Below are 23380 nucleotides of genomic sequence, written 5' to 3'. Positions count from 1 at the left end.
GATTTTTCAAGATTAATATTATCTTTTTTTAAATAAAAAAACTATTTAAATATGTTTTTAAGCAGAGACACTATATGAATAAAACATGTTCCTGACACTCTATACGAATATCTTTTTCTTAGCCCACTCCTTTTCTCATGTCACTTTCGAGATGTTGACATGAAGGAATAAAACATGTTTTTATTGGAATAAGTAGTAAAAATTCTGGTAAAAACTAAGTGCTATATGATTGAACTTAACAGCATTCAACGGACCATCTGAAAAGATTGTGGCAGTGTACTCTGTGCAATGCAAATTTCCAAGTCACTGCATCATTGCAACGACGTATGATAAAAAGTGTTGGTTTATCATTCAATACTATATACAAAAAAGTGCAAAACAATTCAGCGAAATGATGAGAAATGCTCAAATATTACGATCACAAACATGTGCCATGAGCTAACAATGAAAAGAAATATAAGCAGCAATCTGTCATTAGTTCTACTGATTGGTAATATTCTCATCCAGGGAGCAAAAGTATCTTGTTTGGAACATAGATGCAAACATAAGCAGGTGTAGCAGTGTATGAACAACCATCAAGTGGATTATATACTTTTTTTTTTTCTCCAAACATTTACCTAATGTCTCCACGTATAGTAGCTAGAATGACATTGTAACCCCCCGACCGAAATAAATTTCTGTTCTTAAAACAGAAGTTTCTTCGGATCCACTTACGCTCTAATGTAAATTTTAATCATTCCAAAATCTTCACATCTGTAACTCAAACCACAAAACTAAGTGGTTTCATAGCCCACCTCTCTGCTATCTGATGAGCTAATTATTCGCCCAACGATAACAGTGATATCATCTAGCTTACCCCCTGCATCAAACAACAACAGAACCTTGCATTTAATATTTGATGAAGACAATGACAACATAATGTCCACAGTTAAGTGCACGGCAGAAGCAATTTATTCAAACCAACAAGATTAAGAATCCATGCCTGTTAATTTTCTTCCAAGAATTTTCTTCCACCAGGGTACATCAAAGCCCTGCATTAAAATACCATGTTATGTAACTTCCGATAAATTTTTCAGGTCTAGCTAACAAGTTCTCTGCAATGGGAACATTTTTTTTTCCAGAAAATGTTCTTGCAAAAGAAAATTACCGGATTCTGTAAAGCAGTTCGACCAAACTTTTAAAGAACAGCCTCACAATCAAAGTCCTTAGCTTTTGCAAAGTACCGGAAAACAAGATATTCTGATCTAACTTGTCTACTAGCTTTATTGACCATAACCACATTGATAGGAAAAAAAAAAAAAAAAGAACTTCATGCACTTGGCCCTTTGTACACTATCCCATCATAAAATAAAAAAGACGTTTGAAAGTATTTCCGTACCCTACTCCTGGCTTCCATGGAATATGGTGAATCAAAATTTGGATCCTTCGAATGATTACTTGCTAAATTGGCTAGTATCTTTGCTACAATGGAAAGAATGGATTCTATTAGAAAATAAAACTTTAAGTTAAATTTAGAATTTTTTTGAATTGTAAACAAACCAGCCTCGGCCACTTCTGGAGACCCAGAGACAGTAGAAATTATTTCATGATCGAAGACATTGTCGAAAAGGCCATCCGAGCCCATGACAACTATATCTCCTTCCATCAACTCAACAGTACATACCTGTCAGGTAAATAACAGTATTCCATAGTAAGTGAAATTGCTTCATATGTAGAAGAGCCAGCAAATTATGAGCTGAAAAAACTACAGAATAAGAAGCATAAGATGGGATATAGATGCAGCTGCTTCAGAAGGTTCTCAAAAGAGAGTGAGACTCTGTTTGCAACACAAAATTTACAACTTCAAAAACTGTGGTCAAAGATGCATCCACACATGTTATGAATTGCAAGTAAAATTTGCATGAGAGAACATTTAAATTAACAGTACATTGGATACATGAGAACATAATGGCCATGCCTTTTTATTGTCAAGAATGCTCCTAGGACTGAGTTCAACACAATCGAAAACTCGCATTAGTTCTGGTGACCACTTAACGGAAACCTATCCTTTGCACTGCATTCATACAAAGCTGCTACCTAACTAGTTGTGATAAGCAGACAGAACAAAGCCTGATTACTTTACATAATGCAAGACATATAAGCTTGTTGTGCAATTGAAGTTGAAGATCACATTAATATGGCACATATGGGTAATACAAGCCTTCTTTAACATTATCTGAAGCAGTTCAAAATTAAATTTTATTTTCAACTGTTAGTGTTTCAGATGATACAGCAGTATTCAGTGTAACTTTCAATTCTATAGCAAAATGAAAAAGAAGTTTTTCTTGTCTTATCTCTTTAATTTTTGGTTCTCCACTCCAGCAGAAGGTTCATTTTACCTGCCAATTGTTCGAGTTCAAATCTAAAAATAACTTTAGATGGCATCACAAGCATAGATCAGTTTTTGCAACATTGAGTACAAATTTTGGTAAACAATAAAGCACTATCCAAGTAATTTATCATCCATACATTTCTTTTCTAGTTAATAAGGAGTTTGATATTTCAAATGAGCAAATAAATTATGAATATGTTCAACTAAACATATGTCCTATTAAATCACTGTATTAGATGACAGAGTAATGAGATACTGAAAGCAGTCTTAAATGCCAATGCTGATCTAAAGTCCATTTGAAATATTTAATATTTCATGTCAGGTCCCAGTCAGAGGTACACTACAAAAGGAACAAACTAGAGAATCAGCAAACGAAGTTCAGGAAGAAGATGACCAGAAAAAGAATCTAATAAGATTCAAGACAAAAGAATTACCATGGCATCCTGATATGTTTGTCCAATTTTCTCAGAGCTCAATTGGTAAGGACAGTCAAAATAATGTTCTTGTGGAGATGTCGCAAAGACTACTTGCCCTGTACAAGAGAATGAGGGAATAGGAAAAAGCCAATCTAAATTCACACAGATTGTGTGGCAAGAACCACAAAAGAAACAAAACTAGGATATTCATTTATTCATGAATCACCTCTTCGTATAAGTCGAAGTCCACAATCTCCTACATTTGCTACTTTTAAGGTTGCATCCTTCTCCAACATTGCAATTATACTATCCATAGCAGGCAAGCAGTAAGTATCTGCCCTCAACTTTTGAATCGTTCAAACAATCACACACTAATGAAGGAGAAGCAACCATACATCCAGTGGCTATAATTTATAACAGAAAGAAGAAAAAAAGAAAAGAAAGAAGCCACATATAGATTAGTTGATCTGCTCAAATTGCAACAATTATTATCAAGGCATTAACTTCACAAGATTGCATTTGTAACAGTTTAGTGACATTTATATCATATTCTGTGAGGAAATGCAAATAAAAAACATCTCAATTATGTCCAATTTTATTGAAGGTTGCCCCATGTAAAAACAAAATGCACTGTCATAACTAATACGACTACCATACTTGACAGATAATTCATCATTAATAATTGCTTAATGTCTCGATAGTGATACAATAAAAAAAGTTAAATGTCAGTGCATGAGAAATGCAAACAATGTAGAATCACTTGTTAGTTCATAGGTTTCCTCAATAAAGTAATACATTTGTAATCTTTACTAAAACATGAATGTCTTCATGCTACTGCAGATATATGTCATGTGGTCCATATTTCCAGCAAGCATTGCTTAGTAATGAGAAGGCTCAAATACTAATCATTTGTGCAGATGGTACAGTTGTCCATATCATGAGAGAAATGAAACATGTTATCAACCATGAAACACAGTTCTCGTGAAGCACATGAACATACTATGATAAGCAAATAATAAACTGATATTAAAAGAAGAGAAATCATACAAGTTCAGGTATACTAAGAGACTCTGTATGTCTGTGCTCACAGCCAGTTACAATCCTTGAAGCAAATGTGACCTAGGTACTTATGATCCTTGAAGCATATATATAGTGTACATTGAAATGATATAGGCACTCAGAATAGGGACAACATAAATTTAGGGCCTGACATTCTGAAGCGTGAAGCAATAGCATATATTCATAGAAATTTATATTATTAGAAACAAGAATTGTCTCCCCCATCTCAATAATTACAATGCTCCTCTCACAAGAGAGAAAAAGAACATGTATCGAAACCCTTGTTAGTTCAGAGACAATCTTCACATTCCCTCTCAAGGATGTATTAGCAAGAAGTAGATAAGTCATGCAGCACACCGATCTTCTACACAAATCTATTCATGAATAGTTGTGCTAAAATCCAGAGCAACAATGTATGAGGATTCACACCAAAAGAAACAAAAGGAAGACTAACATAACACTTACACAGTAGCTGAACCTACAGAGGAGGTTGCAGCATGAGCCTTTCTCATGAGAGCTTGAGGATCATAACTGACCTGTCAAAAGGTTAAAATTTTGTCTGATGCATCGGTGAAAGATCTAACTAATCTATGTGCACATTTCTAAGTTGTTTTTCTTTTCAAGGGAAAAAGTATTACGATGGCTTAAAGTTTGTGGACCAAGCAAATAGCTTGATTTCTTATACATAAGTGACACAAGCTAACATACTTCGTGTGCACTGAGATCATCAAAGATGAATTATTTGTGAGCAGCCAAGGCAAAAGATGCAACGAAGGGCCAAAATTTTCTGATGCTAGGTCGTTAATAAACAAGACATCCATAGACCCTCGAGTGATTTTGAGAAATGCATGATTAGCTGAGACAGCACAAACTGTTGCTTTGCTCAATAGAAAAAGCTTTTTGAGAGATCCAATGTAGGTTTGGCCCTTTATGCTTCTTGAAAATTATGATCATCTCCTATTTTCCGAGTCATGAAATATACCTCTTCATCAACAACTAGCCCGGAAGCATTTGCCATCAACTCTTGCGAAAAGAGTGCAGGATCGATGCTCTGTTCCGCCCACCTGCCAGTCATCAAAACTTTGAACACATCGATCAATAATATGAAGAAGCACGACCATAAAGAAAAGGCCAATTTAGAGGGATAAACTCCCCACCCGGAAACACCATCGGCTACCGCAAGAATTCCACCATTGTGATTGGTCACGAAGAAGGCGTCCTCTCCGCCCTTATCGACCTTAGAAAGAAAAGAACCGATCACGCGACACTCAAACTAGCACAAAAGAAGTGGCAAAACAAATGCAAAGCAGCGCAAATCTCAAAACATCAGAAAGAAATCACAGTTTCAAGCCACCTTTGCTGGGTGCGGTATGAGATGACTTCCACACGACAAGGACAACTCCGACCTACACAACCAAAACATCATCGTCGTCGTCGTCGTCGTTAAACCTCAATTCGAGCTAAGAGAAGCCCTAGAATCGCGAAAGGTTTCACCTGATTTGCCGATGCGCGGAGGGAGAGAAGCGGCTCCGCCTGGGGATAGTGGAGGCATCGGAGGAGGGATGGAGAGGGGAGGGGGAGGGAAGGAGGAGGCGGTGGGGGTGAGGGATGGAGAGCCTCCCCATCGCTTCTGTTGTAGGGTTTGGGTGGGGAAATGAGGAGGGCGAAGTACCGATATATACCGGTGGGTGGTTCGCCGCTCGTGAGATGGATTGGGATTGGGAGGAGGGAAGCGGTTGTTACGTGTTGGGAAGCCGATGCTTGATTACGAGGAATTTTAACACATCCATCCTTATAAAGACTCAAAATAATATATTTGTTCCTCTAAGGATGGATATGTTAAAATGCATAGTACCATTAAATCCATGTTATAGTGTAAAACCTTTAGGTTTTGTATGAACATATAATAAAGTTAATATTATAGAAATCATCAATTTTAGATGTACTATATAATTTTACCTTATTATTATGAAAAATGAGTCATCTCATCCATATTTTCTGGATATAAATCTCCGTATTTTCACTTAAGTTGCATATTATGAGTTTTTGAATAATATTTATTGAGTCTGTTTAATCTAGTTGTTTATTGAGTTTGTTTGATTTAGTTAGAATCAAGTAGAGATTTATTTAATATTTATTTATTATTAAGAATCTAAGTTCTGATGGACCCTAGGTAGAATTTTTTAAATAGTGATGTAACCCTTTCTTTTAATCAATCAATCAATGAAATATTATTCTAGTTTGTTATAATAAACCCTAAGAGGTCGATCCTCGAAGTGATTATTCTCATTCCATTTTCTTTCTTTTCCACGATAAGATTTTAAGGTCTTATCATTGCACTAATCATTAAGGTAAGTTTTACTTCTGATTTAAACTGACATTTTTGCATTTTCATGTCTCTTTTCAAAAAAAAAATATTATTATGGTATTTAAGATGAAAATAAGTTAAATTTTACAAATACATATATATTTAAATTAAAATTCAAAGAAGTACATAACAGCACCAGTGGTCTAATGGAATTTTTATCAACAGAACCTTTGCATATTTTTTTACAATGTACTAACATTTAGGAGTCATGTAATAGGAGATTCAAAGAAAGCATCAACATATTTTAGTACCATTAAATCCATGTTATATTGTAAAACCTTTAGGTTTTGTATGAACATATAATAAAGTTAATATTATAGAAATCATCAATTTTGGATGTACCATATAATTTTACCTTATTATTATGAAAAAGGAATTATCTCATCCATGTTTTCTCTAACAAAGGAGACTATAAGTCTCCATATCTTCACTTAAGTTGCACCAATCATTGAGGTAAGTTATACTTGTGGTTTAAACTCATCTTTTTCATTTTCTTGTCTCTTTCCCAAAAAAAATATATTAATAGTATTTCAGATGAAGACAGCAAAATATTCATAAATACCTATATATTTAAATTAAATTCCAAAAGAGAACATAACAGCACCAGTGGTCTAGTGGTAGAATAGTACCCTGCCACGGTACAGACCCGGGTTCGATTCCCGGCTGGTGCATGCTAATTTTTAGAAACATTAAGGTGCCATTTAATAGGAGATTCATAGAAAGCATCAACAAACATATTTTAGTCCCTAAAACCAACACAAGCTGAAAAGATTATTCCAGAAACCAACACAAACATATTTTATTCATACCATACATGTTAAGTTAAGATAGGATGTCTTTTTTTATTTATTTATTTATATTACTGCTATCGATAGGAATGTAACGAAAATAGATAATCTTAAGATTAAAATATATTAATTATTAAATAAAATGATAACATTGCTCGTGTACATAATATTTTTGATACTTGTACATAATCTATAACGTATAAAAAAAAATCCAAACATAAAATTTTTAAAATTTTTACACACATAATATATCAAAAAGTTATATGTATAAAATGTTCATATGTTGGTATGGGCTTACAGGTACTCACTTCCCAACCAAATCACTTGAGTAAAGTACTAATATCCTTACTTATAAAATAGGATCTTTAGTAAGTAATCACTTAATAAATATAAGTCTTTATAATTTTATTCAAGTGAGCATACATCATGTCATGTATACCATATTTCAAAATCATTGTCATAAGATAATTAACAATAAACACTTTATCCTATGATTTTTTTAGCGAGCATAACCCTACACATAGTATCTGCACAATAAAAACATAAGATTCTACGTCAAAATAATTTAGAATACTTATATACATACATAATAAATATAATAAATTCATAGACTTCTACACTCCATATCATAACATATACATGCATTCTCACATTACATGTCATATATATATATATATATATATATATATATATATATATATATATATATATATGCACTCTCATATTGTACATCATAAAATATACATGTACTCCCACACCATATGTCATGATATATACATACACTCAAACACCATACGTTATAGCAGATACGTGCAGATACATTAATGACCGAGTATACTAGGGAATGATACACCTATTAAATTGAAAGCACAGGGTCATGAGATATGTTAATTAAGAACCCTATAGAAGTGTTGATTCATAATAAATCATTACAATAATCCATAAAAAATAATAAAATATCTCATTAATAAACTATACTTAAGTTAAAATTTTACCTAAGATTCCACCACCAATTTTTCAACAATTTATTTTAAAATCAAATGAACTAACTAGCATCAATCAAACTATCACACAATTCTACGAAGCAATCTTGCTTTCCTATTCTAGCTGACCAAACTATCTTGAATTATCATGAAATTTTATAAAAAGATAGGAGATATATAAACTAAATACAGACCAAATTTTAGCTTAAAATAGAATAATTTAGAGGCTAAACTACCCTCTTGATTCAACTACCAATACCTATTTTATTATGTTAAAATTGGATTGGGATTGTTTGGACTTGTAAATCTCATATCTTAGTGTAGAGAGGTGGTATTCACTCAAACTAAATCTCACATATCCTAAGAAATCTTTTAAAATATAGTAAAAGGCTAGAGCCTAATCATATATCTAAGGGGGTTAATTTAGCTTGAATATAATCCCTTCTTAGAAAATAAGATAGTTTGAGTACCTCAGATTAACACAGTAATAACTCTATACACCAATCTCATATTAAAGTCATACTAGAGATCTTAGAACCATAAGATAATCATCCAAAATATATTAAAAAATATAAATTTGAATTCTAGGTTACTCAAAAGTAGTTGAAAAAATCAATTTATAATTTATAAAAGTGAAACCCTAGGTATAGCAAGAGAGATTTTTTTTTTTTTTTTTTTTTTTTATCTCAATCTTCATTAGAGTTGAGGTTTCATGGCCTCCTTGAGAGAAGCTAAGAGAATACTGAAAAAAAAAAAAAAAAGTTATGGGTTATCAGGTTGATAAAGAGGATGAGGCCAAATTAAGGTGTTTAAAAGATGGCCTTAAGGTCTTGGATTCAATCCCATTATGCCTCATTTCAACTTTTCCTTTTCTTTTATTTTTTTACTAAAATAATTTAACTGTTGCAACAACCTTAATTGAGTTTAATTTGATTTAACAAAAATAATATTTTTATCTAAACTCATCATTCAATCTCACTTAAGTATCTCAATATTTAGTGTAACACTCCTCTTTGATTTACATCATCATTTAATTTTTTTTATTACTTCATCCATGACTAAATAATTGATGATCCTTTATATATATGACGTTTAAAACTTAAATTTTATTATTTTAATTATATTTAAACTTATTCAAGTCTTAAGATTCACTTAAGACTGATTAAAATTCAACTGTAACTTCTAATCACTATATGCATACTTATTACTATAACTTAATTTCATATTCAAGTTAATTTTAACTTGTTGCATTATAATGTAAACATTAATACTTATACATACTCAACCAATATTTTATATAATATTAAAAATAATATTTTTGAAAAACATGTACTTTAATGTTACGAGTTAAAAATATGAATATATCATTTATCGTATTCATGAATTTTTTAAACATCACAAAATGTATTTCCTTTTTTCTTTTCTTTCTCAAGATCAAACATATTTAGACAAGGCAAGCATCAAGGGAGTGAAATGTGAACACTTCATAAGCTTTATTGATTCAGCCAACAACAAATGCTATTTTCAATCACAAATTTTGTTGCAATCTTGAAAACAAAGGAGAAGCACCACATACTGAACAAGGGAGGGAGTTTGTTGCTCTTAGGTGGCGGTAGCTTCGTAGCCCACAATGCCTCTTGTCATGTAAAAGCTACTTAAAACTTGTCTACAGAAACACCATTCCTGACTACTTCATATGCATCTCGGCTCCGGGTTTTCTTCAGTCCAGTGGCAAAATGGACCTTGGTTCCTTCAGTGGACACACAACTTACTTTCACCCAAATCAAGACCTTAGTCTTAATTCCCTCGATATCAGCCAGCTTTCCCTTCTCCAAGTACCCAGTCACTGTGGTGAAGAAACGCAAGACCGATGAATCCTTGTACCCGACTTCACATACAGATGGTATGAATACAGCAAGCTTCCCTGTCTCTTCATTGAACTCATAGTTGGTGGCGTCCTCCGGGAAGAGGCCTATTGGCATATCGTACTCCTTTAGTAGTTCAGCCAATGGTTTCTGCATCTTTCCTGGGACAATTTTTTCCAATTAGTAGTACAATAAGATGTGAGGGAGCATCCAAACACTTGTTACATGATATGCAATTTAGGATGAGAAACAAAAGAAAAGGTCATAACTTATGAATTCCATATTAGTTAATGAAGAAGGAAAGATTTTCAATAGAACATTTTGTTTTGTTTCTCTAGATAAAATCAGTTAAATGCAAGGACAAGCTTGTCACCTCCATCAAATATCAAAAGGAAAAGGAATACATGTATCTCTTCTAGCTCGTGACTTATTAACATGATGAAGGCCAGTATGATAATTATCTAAAATTATAGGAAGTTGATTATCTGTGATGTTGTAAGGATGCATGTTTTCTCTGCTGTTCTCCTCATGAACACAGCAAAAACGACTGAGGAACCAAAAAGTAATGGGTGTCAGTTAAAAGATATGAACCCATTTAGACCGGAACTGCACTTTGAAGAATGTGACTTACTTTCTTTAGTGTTTTAAGGTCACAGATGTCTGCTTGGTGCATAGGCTACTTTGTGTGTGGTAAACCAGATGTAGAATGCCAATGTTGTGATCTTCCTTGATCACCATATTATGCACATTCAATTATCTAATGTAAATAGTGAAAATATGTGTTTGCAGAATGAATTGTTATAAATAAGTTAAGCTAGGGCATAATGGAAAAAGTATGATACTTGTATTTATGACACACAAATATATCTTCAAATAATGTAGATGTTCATCATCGTCCAATAGCAAAAGCATTTCAGAGCAAGGATTTAAATATTTGATGGATTGGTTACTGATATATTCCAACCGATATTTATCAGTCTAACCAAGTACCAATATTGAAATGTATGGCTTGATACAAGTACAATACCACCAAAGGAACAACATCTCACTATGATGAAGATCGTGATGAAAAAGAAAAATCATTGTAGTACAACCAATTCACAATCAGAATATGAATAACTAAAAGAACAACATCTCACTATGATGAAAATAGTCAAATGAATGCATGTGATATCTGAAGGAAAAGCTCATTCTTCATCGGTTACTTCAGAATCAGAATGAGATCAATCTAGATTAACAAGAAGAGGAAATTTGAAAATCGAGTAAGCATTGATTTCATTTTCTAAGAAAAACTTAAAAAGTAAATAAATAATGTCAATAGAATGGAGCAGAGGAAAATTGGAGATCATATATGCACCTTTGATTTTGTTGACTAGCCATTTTGCTCCTCCTTCGATGCTGTTGGAAAGTGACTGATAATAAAAAACAAGATCATCACCATGAGAGAAAATATGGTTATCACAAATATGCATCAATTCAAATAGATCAACTTTTATATGCATATAACCATTCCAAATTTAGTTTGTTTATGCATAATCTTCAACTCGAGCTCCTATATTCCATATAGGGTCACAGCGCTACACAGAATTACCCATCTACAAATAATTACTTCAGTCCTCTTATTGACAGAACTAAATTTGGAAGTCGAATAATGCACAAAATGCATGTTTACCTTGCTAAATCTTGACTACTATACACCATTTTGAAAATGACAATTTCTAATAAGAGTATCATTTCACGAATTCTGCTCTCCAAAACACTTGTCATTGGACATCTACTGATCCTAATGATCAATGCGGCTTCCAAATTCAATGACCCGTAACATAAGCATTCAAAATAATTCATTATTCAATATATATGAGATTAATAAAGAGCTCCCAGCAAACAAATCCATGGCAACACAATATGGGTTACCAAAATCAGAATCTTTATACAGTTACCACGCAAGATCGGCCACAATTCACCTTCCAATTCAACATTAGGCATCGAGATTTCAACTTAAAAGGTCAACCCCAATCATCGCCTAAAAATAAAATCGATATCGAGTGCGAGACGGCAAATCGAACCAATGCAGTTATCGTACACCAGAAGAAATCAATGAGCAACTGCGTCAAACATCGGATCCAATTTAAAGATTCTAGGGATGGCGCATAGACGAAAAGCTTACATTGATGTCGTCACCGACGGAGGAGATCTCTTTGCCGGCTTTCTTGCTGAACCAGTAGGTTCCGGCCTTGTTCATTATTTGATCCATCTCCCCTGCCCCTCTCTCTCTCACCCACTCTCGTGGAATCGAGATCCCAATTCCCTTTCTTCGTCGTCTGCGTAAGAAGAATACGAGGGGGAAGAGGGATAGGACTCCTTTCTGTTTCCTTCCCGTATTATTTGTCGTGTATGTCGATTTCCATCCGCATAAAAAGGTTCCGATTGAACCTGTCCAACAATATTTGAACCGGACCAGACTCGAACCAGAATCGAACCGGTAGGACAATATATATATATATAAGGGCACATGTAAAAACTAACAATTAATATAGACCGCACTTCCGTGGGCCGGTGTAAACCGTTTCCCGTTGAACCCGGTCGAACCAGCCCAAGAAATATGATTATTGCCTAGAAGGTCAAATCAAAGTGGGAGAGTTCGCAGAGCCATCGAGTCCGGCCGACGGCGAAGGTTCTTCATCTCTTCCGACGATCTTTTCCCGGATCAGATTCGCCTAATTCTCAATATTTCCTCAATAGATCCGTAGGGTTCGTTTACATTTTGGTTTAATTTACTGTCTTCTTACCTATCTGTTGTTCCTCCGTGAGTCTTACGGAAGATTTTGTTTCATCTTCCCAGATCAAGATCATGCCTTCTCTTGCTGACTCCAGCATCCATGGGTTTTAATTTGATGCAAACTTGTTGTCGTCTACCTGTTGGAAGGTAAGTCTTGGATTAATTTTGTGCCTTTTATGCTTAGTAAAGCGGATTTCCATATACGAATTGTTACTCGGTATGAATGTAGAGATCATCATTTCAATCGCGAACTAATTGAAAGTTTTTGTTCTTCATGTACTTCAAGTAGGAATTATGAATTCGATGTTTAGTGCTCCCACATGGTTGTCAAGCAGTGTAGATGTTCCACCCACATGCTATTTGAGGGTAGGCCTTGCGACCTGGGAGACCAAGTTCGAGTCTGAGAAATAGCCTCTGTAAATATAGTGGTAAGGTTGCGGACCATCTCCAGACCCGTATGGACGGGAGCCTTGGTTCACCCTTTTTAAGTGTTTATTTGCCCCTGAAAAAACCAAGGTAGAGAGAGAACATGAGTTACTTGTCAAAATTAGCATGCTATATCCTTTGAATTATTTATATTGAATAACAATGATCTTATATACCAAGACTCTGGACATTAAGGTGGAAGATATTCCAAATACAAAAACACAAAATTTCCGGAGAACCGAGAGCTGATATACACCAAGAATAGTTATTCACTGTTAATTGATGAAGCTGGAGAGTGCTCTGATACTTTTTGCTGGCAATGATGTGGTGAGAGCTTTGTGTTCGTAGCAGTCATCTTAGTTGGTGACATGGGGAGTGTTTTCTGAATGGCATGTGTATATATGTACAGTTTCTATATTAGTTTCTGTGCATTGCATTTTCAAGAATAAGAAGCCATCTACAAATTTTCTTCTTAAGCATGGTTACTGGGCATGTAAATCACATACAAATTTTATTTTACCCTCGTATATTTTATATTAGAAACCACAAACCTCAGAGCTGAAATATGCTGCTTAGGTCTTTAATTTAACATTAAATATGTCATCACCTTGTTTTTAACATCCTTACTCTACATTTATCTTTTATATTCTATATATTAATGCTCTTATTTAGTTCTACCTGCTTTCCAAATGAAAATGCAATATTTTTATAGGAAATTATAAGATCAACCATTATTTAGTTATAAAGACAGGATCTTTAGGATTTTATATGTAGGAGTCAGCCACTATAATTAGTATCTTGAATCTGTTCCATATTAAAAATATTTTGCACGATTGATAATCTCAATCGAAAGGAAGGGAAGGAAAAGATGACCAAAAATATGTATTTCAATAAAAATATTCATGGATTTCATTTGATCATATCACTTCTAACAGTGATCAGCAATATGATCACCATCCAGAGAACATGACACTTGGAACGGATGTCTTCAGCCAATCTTGTGCCCTTTATTTGTCTTGAGCTTCCATTCTCAGTAAAATGGATTTTCATACATCAATCATTTAGTAGTAGAGCACTGATGATTATGAACTTAGTATGACCAGAGAGTTCAGCATTTCAATCACTAATTGGTCATGAGGCTGGTTTATGAAAGTTGGATGTGTGCTAATAGCTTAGTTTTATATGGTTTCTTTCATTGGAGAGTTGTAGAGCTGCCATTGCTGAACCGCCAATTGCGGAGTTAAGCCTGCCGCAGCTATTGTAGTGCACTGTTGCAGCATTACCGAGTCACCAATTACGAGTTCAGCCTGCGGAACTCATTAACTGCTGAGTTCAGCTTGCCAAACCAGTTATAGATCAGCTGCTGTTGCAGCATTGCCGACAAGTTCAGCTTGCCAAACTCATCGACTGCTGAGTTCAGCTTGCCAAACTTGTTGTAGAGCTGTTGTTGCATGTGGTGCAGCTTTGCCGAGTCACCAATTGCGAGTTCAGCTTGCCGAACTCATTGACTGTCGAGTTCAGCTTGCCGAACTTGTTTTAGATCAGCTGCTGTTGCAACGTTGCTGACAAGTGCAGCTTGCCGAACTTGTCATAGAGCTGCTGTTGCATGTAGTGCAGTATTGCCAAACCCATTGATTGCCGAGTTCGGCTTGCCAAAGCCATTGTGGTGTGCCCTCCTAGTGCCATTCTGTTAGTGCAGAATTTTGTTGCTTGATTTGGATGCAGATTTGGAGCCAACTGATGTTCCTTCCACATCTATCATAGTTCAATCTCGGCCGACATCACTCTTGTCTGACCTTGAGGGTACTGAACCCATCGAACTCCGATGAGGTCAAACCTTGCCGACTCCAAAGAGATCGAACCCTACCGACCTCGAAGAGGCCGAATCCTGCTGACTCTAAAGAGGCCGAATCCTGCCGACTCCTAAGAGGCTAAACCCTTCACAACTACATTCGGAGGCATTCTCAACTAAGGCCCCTTCGAAGCTTAAGTTAGTTTTGAGTTTAGAAGATTCGGTCAATGACTTAAATAGCATTGGGAAAAAGTGTTCGGAAGCATACCTTGAGAGCTCTTTTATAGTGGGATCTTTGGACAGTTACTCCTGTGATCAACACTAATTACAAAGGGTTGTTGCTGAGGTGTCGGTCATGTGTCGACCACATGTTGGTCACATGCTGACCACATGTTAGTCATGTAGTGATAGCCACGTGGCACTGAGGTGGTAGCCACATGGCACCGATGTGGCATCCATGAGGCGGTGGGTGGTATCCATGTGACACTAAGGTAGTAATCACATAGTGCTGATGTGGTAGTCACTTGGCTCTAATGTGGCACCAACGTGGCGGTGAGTGACGTCCATGTGGTGCTGACGTGGTAGCCACATGGCAGTGATGTGGCATCCACATGGCATTGAGGTGGCAGCCACATCATCCATGCCATTTTTCCCATAACAGATAGTTTTGCAGCTTAATATGAATATTCTCTTGTTGCCCCAGATAGTTATTTTCATCCATTTTGTTTCTTCATCCAATTTTATAGTTTATTATTCTCCTGCATTATCGATCAACCTTATTCTATGAGCCTTTTCTGCACATGATTCAGAATCTGTATTTCATATATATATATATATATATATCCTTGTGGAAAGTTTCAGACAAAGAAATATATTCGAGGCTAAGTACCGATATCTGACAGCATGTAGTTAATCAATGTGGTTAGGACAGTTATTTTCAGTTACCTTGAACTCTTACCAGGTAAAAGCGGTGCTTATAATCCTATTGAATGTCTGTCTGTTGAATGAGCATATAATACCAAGTTCCAATGCCACAATATGCCAACAAATGTAGACAGATGTGTTTGGTTGTCATACATCTAAATCTAGACAAAACTATTAATTTGTAACAGTATGATCCCAAGAAATTTTAAAAAATAATCACGATTATATTATAAAGACTAATGGCTGGAGTGGGGGAATAGACCTTTTCTTGCGTGTTATTTGTAAATCATGGATACTATGATGCACATATGTTTTCTGAAAGTGGGTACAGATGCATGCATGTTGCTAAAGTAAGCAGAAACTTTAATATGTTTTTTTGAAGTATTACATCTATAAATTTATGTCTCTTATGAAGGCCGACGGAGACACCTTTTGTCCCAAGAGAGAGGCTTTTGAAGCATCAGCAATATTTCCAGAGTGTTCAGAAACATACATACTTGAAAGAGTGATACGACAGGAAACTTTTTCTTGTTTGGTAAGCTTGTTGTAGGGATGATAGCCCGTGCAGAACTCAGTAATTTGATGTTTGACTGAATCTTGTTCTTGAAGTGTTGCTGTTAAACATCTTTGATAACAGGTAACATATTTTGATCTTTGCAAGTGTTTTGCATCGAAAATATTACACTAATGCTTGACTCATCAGTAAGCCAGGCAAAAGCTGTGTGCAACAGGAGAGTGGCCATGATGCTGCATGGTGCAAAAGTAATGCTAAAGAGAAATGGCACTGCAGTTTTGAAGAACTTGTATCATGGGCTTTCGCTGTCCTTGTAATAGGTTCTAAGCTTCAGGTTAAAGGAGTTTGCCACGATCCGGTACCAGCAAAATATGGCAGACATGCTTCCTTTTTCTTGAGCTCCCTTTGTTAGCTGGGTCAGGTAAGCTTTTTCAGGCTTGATGCATCTCTTGAAGTATCTAGATTGTTGGAAATTTCCACCAGATCTTCAACCTTCGAACATGCGAGTTTGCATCGATATTTTGCTAGATTTTATATATCCTAAAGAGTCAAACAAAATTTGGTTGGTGTATCAATATGCAGGTTTGTTTGAAATTCCAGCTTCCACAAAGAAATCTATTGCTGATAGAAACAGCATCTTTCTCCTCTTGTTTTGGAGTCCCTAATTATGCCCGTTTAATGACGATATCTAATCTGAAATACTACAATTTGTGTGTTTTACTATTTGTGTTCCATCGATTGAATTCAGTCAGCAATGCTGTCACTGGCATTAGAAAATTAAAATATCTTTATCCCATATGCAAGGCTACATTAACTGTTTGATTATAGGTTGGTCTTGTTAATGTTTAGCATTGCACTCATAAACTGTAATTATTATCTTGTCATCTTTATTTATGATTTATGATTTTCATATTATAATTAATCAAAAGAGATGTGATGTAGGAAGAGATCGCAATTTCTTTTTACAATAAAGTAATGAAAGTAGAGATTTTGTGATAATAAAAGAACAAACAGAGAGAAAGGATAATAATAAGAAGATAAAAATATAGTTTTATATTACTAACACATAACAAGAAAAACTCATAATGAAAGAAAATAACTTAGTTTATTGATTTATTCTTAAACGATCTTTTATTACAATATTTTTTACATCTTTTATACCATTAGCACAAGAAAACAATTCATTCTATCAAATGATGCATTCTATAATGATCCTCATTATTTTGATAGGCATCAAGTACAAGGGGAAAATAAAAGAGAAAAACTCAATAAAAAAAAGAATATAAATATATTTAGGCTAATCGGATAATTAATATTTTATCTTCTTTGGAAAAGATAATTTCCAGATTCGTCTTATCAAATAATCTTCCTTTTTTTTCATTATAATCAATATAGGAAACTAACTTAGAATTTTATCTAAATAAAAATAATTGAAGATCATTTTTAAGTGATAGAAATTTTGGTCAATGTGACAAATTGGATCGATGACATCCGCGTAGACGATGGTGGGAAATTAATTGGGAAAGTTTTGTACAAGACGTGCAAGAGTGGATTTTGTGATGGCCAATTCATACGGATAAAAGAAGCAATTGTGTTTCATCATATTAAGTACAATGTCATTACTATTTTCTTAATGTTCCTCTGTGGCTACAAGATTGCTTGTAACTTAAGCTATACTTAAATATTAGATGCATTATGTGCATATTTCCAATGGCAAGAGTATACAATTAAAGTGAATATAAATTTCTTTTCCTTGCAATTTAAGCATTCGCTTTCCATTAATTGAATCGGTCAAAATTAGGTTACGCAGGTCAACATTAAGTGATGAGAGAAGAGTAAAAGACTTGACCCGCACGCTTGCGGCGCAAGTGTCCTCTTCGGAAACGGAAGCCGCGGGAGTCTTCGCGAGCAAGAAAGCCACGCACCTTCGCTGAATCCCCGCGCGCCGCGTGTTCGACAGCTGTCGCGACACGTCATCCTTTGATACCCTCGCGGAAGCCTCTCGTCTTCTATATAAGTATCTTCGTCCCCGAACCCCCACGCCTCTCGGAGCGCGCGAGCATGGCGATGGAACAGGAAAGGTAACAATCGCGATCACTTCCTCCGCGTGTGTTCTTCTGCATCATCTCTTATCTTGCGGAATCTTTTGTCATTGTTTCTTTTTGTAATCTGGGTTTATGCATCTGGTACTGGTTTCGATGATTTGTTTGGTTGATGGAAGGGCAAAAGCGCTTCCTTTGATCGAGTGATGGTGATTTTTCCTTTTGATCTATGAGTTCACCGGATGTTACATTAGCTAAAGAGGCGGATGGTGTCATTGCTCCAAGATGAGATGGATGGAGGCGTACTGTGGTAAATGGTAATTGGAGGGAAGAAAATTAACGGAGCAGAGAGCAAAAGGAAGGAGATCCGACTTAAGCTTTCTTGTAGATGTAGGCCAGCGGATGTGCCCGCTAGGTGGCTGACGAAATGGCCGTCGACCAATGTTGCGGTCTATGCGCGCGGAGCGGTGGTGTCAGACATGTCATGAGCAGAATGCTCCTTAGATAGATGGATTTGGCCTTGTGTTTAGCAAGTGGTTAGGTGATGGCTAAACGTCCACGATCCTCCATCAGCAGATGATCTCCAGATCATTTGTGTGTCAAAAGCTTATTCGATATTTCTCTGTTCTAGTGTTGATTATGAAGATATATTGGGGGTCTCGGTACATGTTGGGTTGTTGATCTAAAATGCAGTTGAATTGATGTGAAAAATGGAGAAGCTTGACAGATTTATCAGTTGTGACTCGATGATTATTTTACAGAACTGAATAGTGTTTGGGCTAGGAAAACAGGATCAACATATAGAGTTTAAAGAAAAAAAATTCTCATCTAAAATCTTAATAATGAGTGAGAATGTGATGATGGTGTCCAATCTGTTCATAAGTTCTTGTCTCAACCGAAGTTCCTCTTAGATTTGTTTTTATGTTAGATATACTCTAATCAGGAGGTGCCTCTTCATGTTTGTCACCTGATTAGAATTTGTTTGTTTCATCCACTCGTACCACAGGATCTTTTTAATTCTGAACTCTATTCCTTCTTCCATTATGGTCTCAATAGGAGAAACTCGGCCAGAGTGCTGTAGTTACATTGTTTTGGCTACTGATTTGAATTTAATATCTTTGTAATAATAGTTATTATTTCTATGCTTCTCTGTTCTTATTAGAGAAGGAATGCATTTATCGACGATCAAACTAAACCGAACCATGCATGAATATCTTCATATACCTTATAACATTTGCTCGTAGTGATATATGGAACAGCTTTCTGTTCTCGGTGTCAAATTATTCTGTGTTCTTCCATTAATATATTATTCTGGAGAATTAAATTGTTCTTTTTTTCCTTTTCTTTAAGGAAAAAGCGACAACCACGAAGGGGGCATGATGGTCCCAATTCTGTGGCAGAAACTATTGCTCGATGGAGAGAGCACAACGGTCAACTGGATGCCGATAATTGTGTCCGTCGAGCACCGGCAAAAGGTTCAAAGAAAGGTTGTATGAAAGGCAAAGGAGGTCCAGATAATCCAAACTGCCAATACCGTGGTGTCAGGCAGCGAACATGGGGCAAATGGGTCGCTGAGATCCGAGAACCCAATCGTGGTAATCGACTGTGGTTAGGCACCTTCCCAACTGCGCTGGAAGCTGCTGTTGCTTATGACGAAGCTGCAAGAGCTATGTATGGACCTTATGCCCGTCTCAACTTGCCCGAACGTTATGGTGATAGTCAACTTGGTGCAACTAATGGATCATGCGAATCCTGCATGACGTCGCATCAGTCTCATTCGGATGTCGGTATTTCAAGCTCAGGGGAAACCGAGGTGATACCAAAAATCGAGAAGACGGATGAGCGGGACAATGGACTATCATCATCAGGCAATCACAAGATGGAGCATTCTCAACCTGGATATTGGAATGAGGATTTCCCTATAGATGAAATTTTCTTGGAAGCATTGTTAGAGGGGATGGATGCTGATTGCACCGGTACTTATCACCAAATTGGCATGGGTGACGGTGATGCTTATCAGCGACGCGGTGATGTCTCGGATTTCCCATTCCACCCTCAGAACGCCGACGCCGAGATGCTTGGGGCTTTTCCTCAAGTAGATGAAGGCCTAAATGGTTTTGATCCCGATGACTATTTCTTATGGCCTATAGAAGGAGACTAGAATGTGGATTGGCTGAGGAGTGAGAGTTATTCTGGAGCTCTTCAAAGAAGGATTTTAGCCTTGACATTCTTACTTGCAGAGTTCACTCTGTGGGTGGCATATGCATGCGTTAGCATTAGTCCACCCTTCTGGTGATATACTTTTTATGTATAGTAGAATGACACTATTTTGGATATAGTTCATTGAAGCTGGCTGGTTCTCCATAGGTTTGGAAATGAGGGAACAAAGCTTCATCCTCTAGTTTTGCTGACCTGTTCATATCCCTCCTTTTCTTTCCCTTTACCTTGAAACCTTATCCTTGTTACAGATATCAAAGAGGATCAAACATGAAAGTGTAAAGCATTTGCTGTTTTTAGAACTTCAGAATATCATGTGCATATTTGAGGATGTTGTTAATATTAAGAGTTCTGATCTGCTTGTCTCTCATTATTCTATATAATGATCTGATATACTATTGAAATTGTAGTGGTGATTGTACAACTATTTATGCAAGAGATGAAAATTCTGTTGTAACATCAAGTAAACTTTGAGCTTGATAATACTTCCATCACTTTGATAAAATAAGCTTAATAATAGGAATGAATTTTATTACATCGATTGGATGATTTCAGTTCAAGATTCTTTGCACAATGACTAAACAGTCGTTCCTTCTTTGTACAACTATTTTTATTCTTTTGTGAGCAACTCGAATCTTTTTGAAGTTTCCTGCTGCTGTATTCTCTTTTGCATTGTATCTTTTTCCACAAGAAAGATGAGTGTGGCCGAAGTCATAGCTACCAATTTTCTCTTTGGAGTTTGTCATGGCCAAGGGAATTAATTACTTGTATTCCCTGAATCTTACAGAATTATTTTCATGACATCTACTTTCTGTTTGACTCTCTTAATGTTCTAAACATCTCATAGGTATTTTTTGCTTTCTGCCATTGATCCTTTTGCATTGCAGTTTGTAACTCAATGTTAAATCACTATAATTTTTTTTTCTGTTCAAAATAAAATAAAAATATATGATATATGCTCGATCAACCTTTTTAAAATTTTTAGACACTATCATTATCATCCTGAAGATAATGATAGTATTACTTACGTAAATTCGTAACAATTACGAAGTGTCACAGAGTAATCTCATATTTACGTAAATTCGTAACAATTACGGCCGTAAGATTTTTTGAGTTGGACCGTCGTAATACCTTAAATATGTGTCAGTAATTATCTTAACGAGTCAGGACTTAAGTCATCACCTGAGTCGTGACTTAAGTCACGCATGAGGCGCTCTCCGTTAGATTGGGCTCCCGTGGTAGCTTCCTCACATGGCCGTCCCCCTCCCACCAGCCATCAATGATTCCTCCGCTTCGTTTCTCTGCTCGCCATCTTTGTTTACTCCTCTCCTCCCTCGTCACCAACTCAACTCCACGCAGTACACCAGTCAACAGTGATGAGTTCGCCCTGACAACCCACTATCGTCTCTATATATTTATACTCAGCCTGCTCCGGAAGTCGAGCGAACCAACATGCCTTCACGTAGCATGAGGAAGCATCACGTTGACGAACTTACAACTTCCCACGTCTGATTCATGGAGATTTCTGCAGGAGCACGCCATTAATTATCTGTGCAGGAAAGGAACCTTGTTCCAGTCTCTGTGTTTGGTGGTCCAAAGTGTTGCCTTAACAACCTTTGCTTATAGAATTTGCTTGAGACTCACTCCATCTCTTTTCTAAATCCAAACTTCCCCACCACCACCACCACCACCACCACCACCACAACCACAAAGCACCACATAGCCATAGTTATTGGAAATAATAATAATTAACTCTAACTTTAATTAAAATAATAAAATAAGTTCAAAAAATAAAAATAAAAATAGAGAGCAGTGCAAATGTCATTCAAGTGTTGGAGAATAAATGTTCCAACAGTAGCATATATGGTCGATCACCATCTCTCCGTCGTTCCAGATCAGCTCACAGCAGAACAAGACATGCCGGCCAAGCTTCCGTGGTCTCTCCTCGCCGTCATGGCGCTCCTCCTGGGGACCACAGGCGTGTTCCCAGCGGCGGCGGCTGGCGAGGCGGGGAGGAAGGTGATAGTGGCGGTGGAGGGGTTGGTCAGCTGCCAGGACTGCGCCAGCGTGGGGACGTGGGAGCTTGCCGGCTCCAGACGGCTACCGGCGGCCAGGGTGGGCATCACCTGCAAGGACCACAGGGGGCGGGTGGTGCTGTACAGGGCGGCGACGGCGGACGACAACGGGTACGTGTTCGCTGAGCTGTACACCACCACCATGCGCGGCGGCTACTTCGACCCGGCCGAGTCCTGCGCCGTGCGCCTCCTGGTGTCGCCCGACGACCGCTGCAGCAGCGTCACCGACGTCAACGGCGGCGACCGGGGGACGCCGCTGCGCTATCAGAACACCACCATCCCGGGGCAGTACGCCGACCTCGACGTGTATGTGGCGGGGCCGCTGGCCTTCAAGCCGGCCTACTGTCCCCCAAAGGCGACTTAATCCTGAGATTGGGGTTGGATTTTTCTGTCTGCTGAATTCTTTGGATCAAACGAATTGTTGAGATCGATGTCTAACTTCAAATGGCAAATGGTGTTGTTTTCCTTCTCTCCGTCCCACAAAGTTATCGTTCATCCATTCTTATGATTCAAATATACTCCAATTAAATGTGTGTGATTTATATTTCATCATCTGATCTGATATGCATATTTACTCTTATTTCCATCTCTTATTAGTCTAAATAATACTTTCCTGAAATAATCAATCTATTGGAAATTTTAAGTAGGATAAAATTATTCATATATATATATATATATATATATATATATATATATATATATATATATATATATATATATATATATATATATAGTTGTATAATATACATACTTAGATACCT

At 36.5% G+C, this 23380-nt stretch overlaps 4 protein-coding genes and 1 non-coding gene across 12 annotated transcripts; 3 read left to right on the top strand and 2 right to left on the bottom strand.

The window, feature by feature from the left end:
- Positions 1–445: 445 nt before the first annotated feature.
- LOC135671352 (probable protein phosphatase 2C 1) lies at positions 446–5548 on the bottom strand. Of its 3 annotated transcripts, none has more exons than XM_065179405.1 (11): positions 5341–5540; positions 5201–5252; positions 5004–5083; positions 4829–4910; positions 4312–4382; positions 3014–3093; positions 2806–2903; positions 1540–1663; positions 1379–1461; positions 983–1031; positions 446–859 (listed from the first exon to the last, which is right to left on the bottom strand). In XM_065179405.1, exons 1-11 carry the CDS (start codon positions 5469–5471, stop codon positions 774–776), a joined length of 936 nt encoding a protein of 311 aa, XP_065035477.1. In that variant the 5' UTR covers positions 5472–5540; the 3' UTR covers positions 446–773. The 3 variants fall into 3 exon arrangements, with proteins under 3 accessions (XP_065035477.1, XP_065035479.1, XP_065035478.1); XM_065179406.1 differs by having other exon boundaries at positions 566–859; positions 1379–1456; positions 1544–1663; positions 5341–5548; XM_065179407.1 differs by lacking the exons at positions 4312–4382; positions 5201–5252; positions 5341–5540 and having other exon boundaries at positions 5004–5071.
- Positions 5549–6814: 1266 nt separating this feature from the next.
- Positions 6815–6885, top strand: TRNAG-GCC (transfer RNA glycine (anticodon GCC)). Its single transcript has one exon. It is a non-coding gene; the product is annotated as a tRNA-Gly (tRNA).
- A 2565-nt stretch (positions 6886–9450) lies between these two features.
- LOC135671343 (uncharacterized protein At5g01610-like) lies at positions 9451–12222 on the bottom strand. Its single transcript, XM_065179389.1, has 3 exons — positions 12018–12222; positions 11208–11262; positions 9451–10011 (listed from the first exon to the last, which is right to left on the bottom strand). The coding sequence occupies exons 1-3, from the start codon at positions 12102–12104 to the stop codon at positions 9641–9643; spliced, it is 513 nt and encodes a 170-aa protein (XP_065035461.1). The 5' UTR covers positions 12105–12222; the 3' UTR covers positions 9451–9640.
- Positions 12223–12452: 230 nt separating this feature from the next.
- On the top strand, positions 12453–20914 carry LOC135671364 (dehydration-responsive element-binding protein 2A-like). 6 transcript variants are annotated; one of them, XM_065179435.1, is made up of 6 exons: positions 12453–12601; positions 12693–12776; positions 16187–16408; positions 16483–16706; positions 18087–18366; positions 19678–20914. In XM_065179435.1, exons 5-6 carry the CDS (start codon positions 18347–18349, stop codon positions 20486–20488), a joined length of 831 nt encoding a protein of 276 aa, XP_065035507.1. In that variant the 5' UTR covers positions 12453–12601; positions 12693–12776; positions 16187–16408; positions 16483–16706; positions 18087–18346; the 3' UTR covers positions 20489–20914. The 6 variants fall into 6 exon arrangements, 4 of the variants coding, with proteins under 4 accessions (XP_065035507.1, XP_065035504.1, XP_065035505.1 ...); XM_065179432.1 differs by having other exon boundaries at positions 16475–16706; XM_065179434.1 differs by having other exon boundaries at positions 12476–12596; positions 16475–16706.
- Positions 20915–22392: 1478 nt separating this feature from the next.
- LOC135671420 (non-classical arabinogalactan protein 31-like) lies at positions 22393–23132 on the top strand. The gene has a single exon (XM_065179527.1). It carries the CDS (start codon positions 22408–22410, stop codon positions 22981–22983), a length of 576 nt encoding a protein of 191 aa, XP_065035599.1. The 5' UTR covers positions 22393–22407; the 3' UTR covers positions 22984–23132.
- Positions 23133–23380: the final 248 nt, after the last annotated feature.

The sequence above is a fragment of the Musa acuminata genome, unplaced genomic scaffold (genome assembly GCF_036884655.1).
Source record: "Musa acuminata AAA Group cultivar baxijiao unplaced genomic scaffold, Cavendish_Baxijiao_AAA HiC_scaffold_1139, whole genome shotgun sequence".
Taxonomy (NCBI): Eukaryota; Viridiplantae; Streptophyta; class Magnoliopsida; order Zingiberales; family Musaceae; genus Musa; species Musa acuminata.
This window is presented reverse-complemented; position numbering and strand designations above follow the sequence as displayed.

Bases quoted from the DNA above. Each gene is read 5' to 3' on its own strand.
- LOC135671364 (XM_065179435.1), top strand. From the start codon at position 18,347: ATGGCGATGGAACAGGAAAG. The intron at 18,367-19,677 runs GTAACAATCGCG...CTTTTCTTTAAG, and splicing joins ATGGCGATGGAACAGGAAAG to GAAAAAGCGACAACCACGAA.
- LOC135671343 (XM_065179389.1), bottom strand. From the start codon at position 12,104: ATGGATCAAATAATGAACAAGGCCGGAACCTACTGGTTCAGCAAGAAA. The intron at 11,263-12,017 runs GTAAGCTTTTCG...TTTTATTATCAG, and splicing joins CCGTCGGTGACGACATCAAT to TCACTTTCCAACAGCATCGA. The intron at 10,012-11,207 runs GTGCATATATGA...AAATTGTCCCAG, and splicing joins GCTAGTCAACAAAATCAAAG to GAAAGATGCAGAAACCATTG.
- LOC135671420 (XM_065179527.1), top strand. From the start codon at position 22,408: ATGGTCGATCACCATCTCTCCGTCGTTCCAGATCAGCTCACAGCAGAA.
- LOC135671352 (XM_065179405.1), bottom strand. From the start codon at position 5,471: ATGGGGAGGCTCTCCATCCCTCACCCCCACCGCCTCCTCCTTCCCTCC. The intron at 1,462-1,539 runs GTTTGTTTACAA...TTTCCATTGTAG, and splicing joins TCCAGAAGTGGCCGAGGCTG to CAAAGATACTAGCCAATTTA. The intron at 1,032-1,378 runs GTACGGAAATAC...ATTTTAATGCAG, and splicing joins CCATGGAAGCCAGGAGTAGG to GGCTTTGATGTACCCTGGTG.